The following is an 11,091-nucleotide window of genomic DNA, read 5'->3' as shown; positions in this document are numbered from 1 at the left end:
ATTTTTATTAGCATAAATGAATAAACTTATATATATATATATATCAACTAAACATATATATCTCATTGATCAAATATCTTCTTGTTGAATGTAGTAGGGTCGTCATCTATAAATATTGATCAATTGTGGATACACATTCATGACAGAAGTATTGGACCTTATACATCTGAAATTGATCCATTCCTTGAAGCGTCACATGCTCATGTTGAGTTTACTGGTAGGATGCGATGTTCATATCAAGACTACAATAATAAAAAATTTAAAGTTTTACAACTAACCAAAATACACTTGATTCGACGTAATTTCAGTCTCATTTGAGTGTGGTCCAAACCGACGTAGATATAGTGCATTAAATTATAATGAGAGCGAAGATACGACAAAGGTTTACAATCAAGCTGAAAAAATATTGAACAACATTATTATGGGGGACAACATTGGATCAAGCTCCAAATGATGATGGAGAACACATACCCCTTCAAGACTTAATGGGTGATGGCCGTAGTGATCCATATTCAGGTTATACAAAGTTAACAAAACTAGTTTTCATTCTCAAATTGTTACATATTAAAATAATAAATAATTAGAATAACAGATTGTTTGACATACTAATTGATTTGTTGAATGAGGCATTTTTTGAGTGAAAAAGATTGTCAAACTCGTACTACGAGGTAAATAAATTTATAAATTACACCAGCTTTGATTACGTGATGATAGATGCATACGTGAATTAATGCATGTTTTTCTATGAATTGCATGAAAAGAACGTAACGTGCCCAAAGTGAAATGCTTTAAGATGAAAACCACACAAAGGAAAAGGAAAGAAAGTTCTTCAAAAGGTGTTACGATATTTTTTTGTAAAGCTAGGGTTGGAACGCTTGTTCATGACAACGAAAATAACATCAAATATGAGGTGGCACATGACCTGGTGTGCAAATGATGAGAACATACTAATTCATCCATCAAATTATGTAGTGTGGAAGGAGTTTGACAGAGAATATATATTATATTACAGCTCATGGATATCTAAATAAGACAATCGGCATACCTTTAATTCGTCTGAGCGATATGTTCAGACTGTTATGTACAAGGACACTAAGAAAAGATGATTTAACGTAGATAAAGAAAAATATTTCAATAATCTTATACACTTTGGAGAAGATATTTTTACACGTATTTTTTATTGTCATGGTGCACCTAGTCATTCATCTACCACGTGAAGCCGAAATCAATACAATATCTTTGGATATATCTTATCGAGAAATTATTTGATAGATTAAAGTGAACTCTGAGGAATAGAACATGGTCTAAAGCTTTCATTGTTGAGGCATATATTTCAACAGAATGTGTGACATTTTGCTCAATGTATCTTAGTGGTATTGATATTAGATTTAACTGTCGGATTTGACATGATGATAGGCTCAGCACAGCAAAGTCACCTAGTTTATCTGTATTCTCACATAACGTTCACATGAAATTCGCAAGTGGTTTACCAATTGTACTTTCATATTCAAAAAATACGAGAGCTCATCGGTATGCGCTAGACAATTGCGTTGAATTTGAGTTGTATCTAAGGGAACACAAATAGATAATTCATGACTTATGCAACAATGTTTAAAAACTTACAATATGACATGACTAAGAGTTAATGAGTTGGTTTCTACAAGCTCACGAGGATGCCATTAAACCAAGTTTTTTAATCAAAGACTATTGGAAGGTAATTATTGGATATATATTTAAAAGTAAATTATTATATATATTGAGATGATTAAGTGAAATGCAAATATTTACTTGTTTATGATATAATTGTATTGATTCTCCTGTGATGGATGTACATGATTTTTAAACTATCTTTGTTTACTTGTTTATGTAAATATTAGAAGTGTATATGTTTGTTCCAGGCTTGAAGAGGATGTAGGGGTTTGTATTTAAAGTGTGTTTGTTGTAGGGGTGGCAATAGGGTCGGGTTGGCGTGTCGACCCGGCGGGTTAGCATACCTCAACCCGAACCCGACCCGTTTAATAAACGGGTCGACTGTGGCAAACACGAACCCGACCCGTTTATTAAACGGGTAACCCAACACGACCCGCCAACCCATTTAATAAATGGGTTGGGTTGGGTTGGGACGGGTTGGCGGGTTAGCGGGCGGGTCGGGGTCGGGTAAACAGGTTGGCGGGCGGGTTGGTGGGTCGGGTTCGGGTAAACGGGTTGACCCGCCTGCCTAACCTGTTTATTAAACGGGTCAACCGAGTTGGCGAGTTGGCATACCCCTAACACAAACCCGACTCGTTTAATAAACGAGTTAGTTTAAGCCAAACCCGAAACCCGCCTAAGAGGCGGGTTGGCGGGTCGTGTCAGGTTTTGCCACCCCTAGTTTGTTGCATGCTTGGAGAAGACAATTTTTAAACTCGTTTTGTTTACTTGTTTATGTGAATATTATAATTGTATATGTTTGTTGCAGGCTTGGAGAGGATGTAGTGGGTTTATATTTGAAGTGTGTTTATTGCAGAAATGATACAATTTCTAAATTCTCTTTGTTTACTTGTTTATATGAATATTAGAAGTGTATATATTTGTTGCAGGCTTGGAGAGGATGTAGAGTTTGTATTTGAAATGTATTTGTTGAAAATGATATAATTTCTAAAGTCTCTTATTTACTTTTTTATGTGAATATTAAAAATGTATATATTTGTTGGCTTGGAGAGGAGGTAGGGGGTATAGCGGGTTTGTATTTGAAGTGTGTTTCTAAAATATTATTTTTTACTTGTTTTTGTTGAATGTAAAAAAGATGTAAAACTAATTTTATGTTTTTTGCTTGCAAGTTTATCCGTAGCCTGTAACGATGAGCTATGGATCTCGTCATTATAGGCTATAAAGGCAAGAGGATCTCATTATCATTGTTATTACTTTACAAATGCCAATTCTTTTCGATGACTTATCGGTGAGAATTCTCGACGCTATAACACTGAAAAAATAGGCCAATAAAGGCAAAATATGGTGCCACTATTGACCTGCATCCTTGTGGTGCATTAGAAAACATTATCAAATCAACTTCTATGCTTAACCCCAGCTTGCCTTTAACAAAAAAGAGAGTAGACCAGGTCAGGGTTACCCCTAACGATTTATCATCAGGGTCTCTTTTATGTCATAGCAATGAACTGCATCAAACGGCCACGGATGGATAGCTAATTATGCCTCAGATGGGCCCCACAAAAAAAATTCAGCACCGTCAATTGTTGCAATGGACCGCACTTACCGTCTAAAGAATGCACGGTTGAGACTAAAGCAATAATCGTGGCCGCTTAAGTCGTTCATCATCATGGATGAACGGCATCAAAGCAACCCTATAGAAATGTACATGTTTATACCAAAGCTCGTGAAACAACGGCAGGTGTCGGCCCAACCTAAAAGTAGATGCCTACAACGTAGAGGGGACTTTGCATTATGGAAGTGTCATTTTCTAATAATGAGAGAAGATTTTGCTCCTAGTTTGCAAGAGAGAGAGAGAGAGAGAGCTTTAGCAAGGCTACCCACCACCGACATAGGACAGGAGGGTTCATGCTTACATTAAGTACTGCACTCTCACAGTAGATGCACTATAATAAGAATTCAATAGATTTGGCTCCCAATTTCACAGACGTTTTCCTGGATTCGATAAGCCAATAAGCATGCGGGATATACCTGGGTTTGGATTTTCACATATGATCCTGAAATGAAAAATCTTGATCCAATTAAATTTGAAACTAGACAATATGTCCATACAAGCTGCAATGAAGCTGAGTCAGCAGTAAGTTGCAAAAAGCCGTCTTTCTGCCTCTTTCAGAGTGCCAACTTTAGAGTTTACCATCTCATAGAAAAACCATTGTTTTATGTGTGAATATGCGCGAGTGACCTAGTGAAAAAAAAAAACACAGAACTCAGTTTCGTCAGAAACTGATTCTGAGTTCTCCGGATGAAAAATCAGTAGACAAAGTATTCTTTGTTTTACCAGTAATTGTAACAGCCCTGTTTCAGCTTCTCCCTTTTTTAACCCTCTCCTCTTATTTTATAATAAGAAGTGCTGCCGACACCTCCGCTTGTTTGCTAGGAGTTGTCAGTGCTCGTCACCTTATGTTGGGATGTTGCAAGTTCAAAACACATGGTACATTGTAGAACAGGTGGGGTCGGATGGGATAACATCTCTTTCCTTAGGCAGGTTCTTATTGCAAGCCTACACCCAAGATGAAGGAAATGAAAAATTTGGTGGCGTGTTTGGGTTTTATCGGCTTAGAAACTAGTATGGATGGAGTGGAACTAATGTATTTTCAGAAACATCAGCAGATGTCCAGACCACATCCTCGAGCAACTCAGATGGAAACTCACTTGCAGGGCACGCAGGAAGTGGCCTGACCAATCTATTCTTTGGATCGGTCAAAACAGGAATTTTCTGCTAGATCCACTGCCACTCTGTTTCTGTTTTTTTCCCGTCTCTAGGACTCAGTGTGATACCTCAACATTCTGGTCAAATATGTATCGTTTTCTCATTTAAATACATATCTTATTCTCTAAAAAAAAAAAAACTGGTGGGGAGTATGCCTAACCCCAGCTTGCCTTCAAAAAAAAAAAGCAATATAATAAGCATGTCGGTACAAGATTGTTTGAGTAAGATAGTTCCGTCATTTCCGCTCATGGGATCAGTCAGCCGACAGGCTAACCTTTCTTGTTCATTATTTATGTCGATAATTTATGTTAGCAGTTGATACTTTAATATGATTTAATTATTTTCCTTCACATCATAACGAAGCATAGCAATTAATTTATTTCTCAAAATAGATTCAGAAGATTTTTAATGAAAAATACACTTATATGGAAAGGGGTGGAACCCGCTCATCCTTTTGTTGTTTGAGAAGCATCCACTCATCCCTATCTTTATACTGTGTGAGATCACTTTGTTGGAAGTTTTTCTTATACAATGTTGACACTATAGATGAATTCAACATGGTTAATTTGATAGGAATCGACCTTAGATTGTAATTTTTCAATAACAATATGATTAAAAACAAAACTTTGATGGTTTTACAGCCCTTGATTTTTAAATCACCATACTCTTGGACATAGGTTGGATTCTAGCGACTAGAAAGATTTTCACTAAACGAAGCATGTAGATCACATCTACTGGGTCACTTCTTTTTGTATTTCTTTATAACAAAGAGAAACCACCATTAAAGGACACACCCCAAATATTGAATTTGTGATGTCCTTCAACTTGAAGGCCTCAAACTGACCTACCTGACCAAGTGTGCAGAGCCCTTAGGCTCTACCGGTAAGATTTGATGAAAACCTGTGACAACGAAATCTGACAACATAGGGTGGATCCCGCTACGGAGAGTTAGAAATACAAGGTTGGTAGTTGGTAAAACCCTTGAGGTGCCCCCCACCCCCTGCCCAAAGAGAGTACAACCAGCTTTGACCTTGCAGCAAGAGGCGCCCCCTGGATTTTTAACTCGTGACATCTCATCAACTCGATGACATTCACATTCTAATGAACATTGAAATTCGAACGCATGCTTGGACAATATTTGTAACTTTCCATAACAGAAAAGAGTCTTTACACAGAGGGATTCGTGGAATATGAAATGTTGCAGAAAGTTGCAACGTCGTGGAATATAGAATGTTGCAGACAGTTGTGACGCACTCGCAGCAACCAGTAAGACATTGACAAAGACAAACAGAATGGAATTGCATTTTGCTATTTGATCTCTAGAGTCTCTCCATTGATGTCAGCCACTTTCTTCAATCTCTGTGATGTATGAATTGCCACCTGAAATCATGTGAGATGTCTCAACGTCCGCTTTCTTCAACTCTGCAACTCCAATGACCTCCTTGAGTTCAGCAACACTTGCAGAATGAGCTCTGGAGATCTCTGCCTCTCCACTGATTTCAGAATGTGGCATCAGCTGCTCTCCAGTGATCAGCTCATTTGGAATCAAGGATTTTGGCTGTCGGATAGATGCAGCAGCTTCGGGCATGGAAATAAGTGGCGGTCGCGGTGGGACCCAACCTCGATGAGCTGGTCTATCGTCCAGTCGCATTTCATCCGAGACGGGTTTCCACCCTCTTTCAGGCTCAATGTCGGTTATTTTAAGGGTCTTGCGCTGCCACCAAGTCTCTGAATTGTCAAAGGGGGAAAAACTAGTGAATCTGGCATTCAACTGAGAAGTCCCATTGACATGAGGCTCCAATCCTGATACCGACTTAACTTCATAACTTGTTCGACTCTGATTAACCTCCCATGGCTGCCCAATAACAAAAGGGTGACTTTAAATCAACACCATGCAACAGTTTGTACATGCAATTACCAGTAAAGACCACTCATAGGCCAAGAGAGGAACTAGACTATATTGAACCATTTCAAAATAGAGGTAGTAGAGGGAAAGACAAAAAGGTAGAACAAAGGTTCACAGCATCATGCCTTTAATTTTAGACTCCCTTTAAAATTCTGGACAAATGGGTTACTGAGGCAGAAAATATACAGGCCTCACAAAGCAACGTACCTTGGGTCTTGGCAAGAGACGGGTATTTGACAGTGGCTGATTCGGGTTCAGAGGCTTATCATTAATTTCCTTGGCATCAACCGACAGGAGACAAGTTAAAGATGATGGTTAATATAAGATCTTCCTAATCTAATGGATATTCGTGGATAGTGGAGAATTGTGTAATAAATATAGCAATTACCTGAATATTAGGAGGCTTCTCACCTCTCTGTATCATTGCCATTATCTGTTTGACAAATTGGAACATTCTAAGAGTTTCTCGTTAAAATTAAATTGCAATGATTTCAAACAATAAGTGCCAGAAGATTATTGTCCGTTCAATGGTTAAGAACTCGTTCATTATTACACAAGTTTTCTCAAAAAGTGTATACATGAAAAGGAAGAATATGCCATCAATGATTGGCACGATGCCCAGAAGGCAAATCTTTTGCTACAGCTATCTAATTCTTTTCCTTTTTGAAAAGAAAAATGCACCATCAGTTTAATAATTTCTTTGATTGGCATCAGATGAATAATAATTGCAGTCAAAGAACACAAAAGAGTACCAAAAGACTATACTTGCTTTCCCAGGACAAACATACATTAGATAAGTTTTCCCTGAGCACACATGACGAAATCAAAACAGCAAGAGAGAGAGAGAGAGAGAGAGTAGCTAGGTCTATCACACATTCATGAACCACACAAATGAACACCATAAATGCATGTCAGTTGCCAAGATATAATAACCTATGTCACAGGGATTTAGCCAGATAGGTGCCACACCCGCATCGCCGGTGCTGTCAACCCGACCCTGGGTGCGGTCAACGCACCCAGGGTCATTTTGGTCGATTTTTGGAATTTTTTTTTTAAATTGCCCTATGAAATGGGCTGCGGAATTTAAAAAAAAAAATCTTGTGTGTGTGTGTGCCGCCCGCTGACCGCGCAGCGGGATCCGCACCGGGGGAAGCCCCGGAACCCCCTTATATATATATATATATATATATATATATATATATATATATATATATATATATATATATATATATATATATATATATATATATATATATTTTTTTTTTTTTTTTTTTTTTTTTGCCGCACCCCCGCACCCGCACCCATAGGATATAACGATAGAAATGAAATAGCTAAACAGGAACATATCACATAATAGAAATCCAAACAAGCAATTAACGTTGGTAGGAAACCACAGAATTGTTTTTAATGATATGGTGGTTGAAATTAATCAAATGCAAGTAAATTGGCCTTAAACATCACACTGTGATGCTTAAAGAGATCTCATGCAACACATCTCAGAACATGCATGACCAACTTCTTCAAAAGGACAAAAACCAGGTCGGAAAAAAAGTTCACGGCCTGGCTCTTTGTTCCAGTTGGTCAAACTTACAACAATTGACCTTAGCTTCAGAATCTTCACACCTTTGGAGTCCAATACAACAGGGAAATGGTTTTAAATTTTAAGATTATTATACATTTTCTTTCAACTAACCATTACGCACCAAAGCCCAACCTTCATGAAAGAAACCAATATAAATTGCAGATCAAGTCATGTTAGCTAAATGTAGTAAATTGCATAATTTCATCTTCAAAGAGATATCAAAATTTAAGGAGAGGGAGCATTTAACTAAACAATTTGTTACAGCATGTTAAACTAAAGAGATTGAGATCATCAAAAGTCCAAATATAATGAACTGAATGAGATAGCTGGAGGAGGGGTCTTGGTCAAATCCCATGGGGGCTACGTCACACAGATACTTCACTTAGCATGCCTAATCCATGTCAACATTTAGACTTGTTTTATACACGCACACAAACATACATAAGTCTATATGTGTGTATGCCTGGGTCCCCATGTCCTAATTTTTGAAAATTATTGTATCGTACCAAGCATATCTGCATCGTGTCCTGTTCCTACATCCATATCCATGTGACATAGCATGGGGTTATTCCCCAGCTTGCCTATCAAAAGAAAATCCAGTTATAACAGCATCCCTATGCAAGACATCAACACATGCAAAGATGTGTTGGAAGTGTTAAAATGTATATATATATATATGTGGGTGTGTGTGTGTATACTTTTGTAATTAGTCATAACCCATAAGGGTATTTCAGTCTTTTTATCATATGTAATTAGAATAGTTCACTAGGGACTATGTTGTAATTTTCCTTTTTTTATTTTTATTTTTATTTTTCTTTATTCTTTTTTACCATTGCTAAGTTTAGAATAGCCAATGAAGCTTGATTCTTTCTTAAGGGCATGTATACCCAAAAAGATCTTAATAGACTATTTTTGTCAAGACAATATTAGAACCACTAAACAAGGGAACATGTCTGTCATCTCCTCTTTGGGACGAATTGGCACTACTTGAACCAAAATGAGTGGCTCCCAAAGATGTTAAGCTTAGAAGAGAGCAAATTGAAAAAGAACACTTCTTTCAATTTCTCCATGGTCTGCAATCAAAATTTGAACAAGTGATGTCCTTTCTTATTCATAGGGCCAAAAGCTATGTCTTTTGAAGATGTTTTTGTCGAAGTATGCCAAGAAAAAACTCACCTTGTCATGACTAATAAGAGTGATGATATTTTGGCCGTTACAAGGCCGGGTATCAATGTAAGGGCTTATAAGCCCCCTCCCCCACTTTGTAAAAAATAACTATAATAGTGCATCCAACTATAATAATGGATATAAGAAGGGTGCCATTTGTCACTATTGTAACGAACAACCGGTTTGCCCAAAGCTTCAGGACAAAATTACTTCCGTTGTAGAAATCACACCCAAGAAGGAAAAATCTAGCAAGAATAGAGGAGATATAAAAAACAATCTTACTCAAATATCGAAGACACTTCAACAACTTTTCAAATCATCTTCTACTTCAAGCGTCGCTACTGCATCTTCTTCCTCTCCTCCAACTATGTGGATTTTTTACTCGGGTGCTTCCTTTCATATGACCCCTCGTAAGAATCACCTTTCTGAAGTTTGCACTAATTTTACTTCATCTTATGTTTCAACCACCGATGGAACTTCTTTGAAAATAAATAGTATTAGAACTTTTGATTCTAAAAATTCTTAAAATTCTCAATAATTTCTTGTTCTAAAAATAAGGGTTATTCCAAAATTAAATTTAAACCTATTTTTCATTTCTTAAATTTTCGACCATGGTTGCAAAAATTTTTTCTCATCTAAAGATTGCATTGTGCAGGGTCTCCAGTCAAGAAAGTTGATTGGGCAAGGCCATAAGAGAAGCGACCTTTACTTTATAGATTTTTTGTCACTTCGACCCAAGTCATTTTGTAATTATGTACAAGACAAAATATTGATATTTAGCATAAGAGACTTGGGCATCCTAGTTTTTCGAAGATGTATCTCTTTCATTTTTTAGAAAATATTTGTAATGAAAAAGATATATCTTATAAAGATTGCATTTTTAAAAAAATTAAAGTTATTCTCTTTCCTCATAGATCCTTTATTTCTACTCGATCTTTTGAATTAGTGCATTCAGATGTATGGGGTCCTTCACTAGTCATATCAAAAGGAGATTATTCCTATTATGTTATTTTTGTAGATGATTTCACTAGATACACCAGTTTATTTTCTAAATCTTAAATCTTATGTGTTCTCTTTCTTTAAGAAATTTCATATGAAGATTAAAAATCAAATTTTTAGTAACATATTTATACTTAAGTTGGGTTCGGGAGGGGAATATATGTCAAATGATTTTCAAAATTACTTGAAACCAAATAGAATTTGTCATCGAAGATCTTGCCCTAGAACTCCTCAACAAAATGGGTTAGCAAAAAGAAAACATAGACATATAGTAGACACCATTAGAACCCTTCTCATTTCTAGGGACATTCCAAAAAAAATTTGAGTCGAAACCGTTTTAACTTTAACTTAATAAATATAGCATTTTCATCTTTACAAAATGTCTCCTCATTTGAAAAACTTTTTAAAATGACTAAGAATCTTTAGTTGTAAGCGTTATGTGCTTACCGATAAAAATGATAAACTATCTCTAAAATCCATTGAATGTATTTTCTTAGAATATGGAGAAAATAAAAAAAAGCATCATTGTTTTGACCCAATAAACAACAAACTCTATATTTCTAAAGATGTTACCTTCCTTGAAAATGAAAATGGAGTTGATAGCAAAAGAACTAAAGAAGAAATTGACTATTCATTTCTATTTGATCTATTGCCAAGACATGATGACCGTAACTCTATTGATGTGCTTGACCCTTGCTTAATTGATAACTCTAATATTGAACATCCGGTTGTTGATAAAGTTAGCCATCAAAATGAAAGCTTAAATGAATGCACCTAATGATATGCATGTATATACTCGGTGTGGTCAAAGTGACTATCAATGTGCACTTGACAAGTTCTCTCAAAACATATCCTTAGAAGAATCCCAACTTAGGAGATCTAATTGAATCTCTAATGTTCCTAGTAGATTTGTATCATGACTTATTTTCTCCTAATTTTAGAGCATGTTTAATAACTCTTCACTCTTATTATAATGAAGTCAAACAATATCCTCATTGAAATAAAGCAATGAAAATATAA

General features: G+C 36.3%; 1 protein-coding gene across 4 annotated transcripts in view; it reads right to left on the bottom strand.

The window, feature by feature from the left end:
* Window positions 1-5,541: 5,541 nt before the first annotated feature.
* Window positions 5,542-11,091, bottom strand: part of LOC149826992 (peroxisomal membrane protein PEX14-like) — a 32,386-nt gene continuing 26,836 nt past the window's right edge. For 2 of the 4 annotated variants that reach the window (XM_090019098.1, XM_090019099.1), the window contains exons 9-11: window positions 6,712-6,756; window positions 6,531-6,599; window positions 5,542-6,272 (exon numbers count right to left, since the gene is read on the bottom strand). In XM_090019098.1, the coding sequence (XP_089875224.1) occupies window positions 5,757-6,272; window positions 6,531-6,599; window positions 6,712-6,756 (630 nt within the window). In that variant the 3' untranslated portion in view covers window positions 5,542-5,756. The remainder of the gene's footprint in view (window positions 6,273-6,530; window positions 6,600-6,711; window positions 6,757-11,091) is intronic. The other 2 variants (XM_090019100.1, XM_090019101.1) reach the window with 2 other exon arrangements.

The sequence above is a fragment of the Nuphar pumila genome, chromosome 10 (genome assembly GCF_984573655.1).
Source record: "Nuphar pumila chromosome 10, dmNupPumi1.hap1.1, whole genome shotgun sequence".
NCBI lineage: Eukaryota > Viridiplantae > Streptophyta > Magnoliopsida > Nymphaeales > Nymphaeaceae > Nuphar > Nuphar pumila.
The sequence above is the reverse complement of the archived record's forward strand: the minus strand, read 5'-3'. Positions and strand labels throughout refer to the sequence as shown.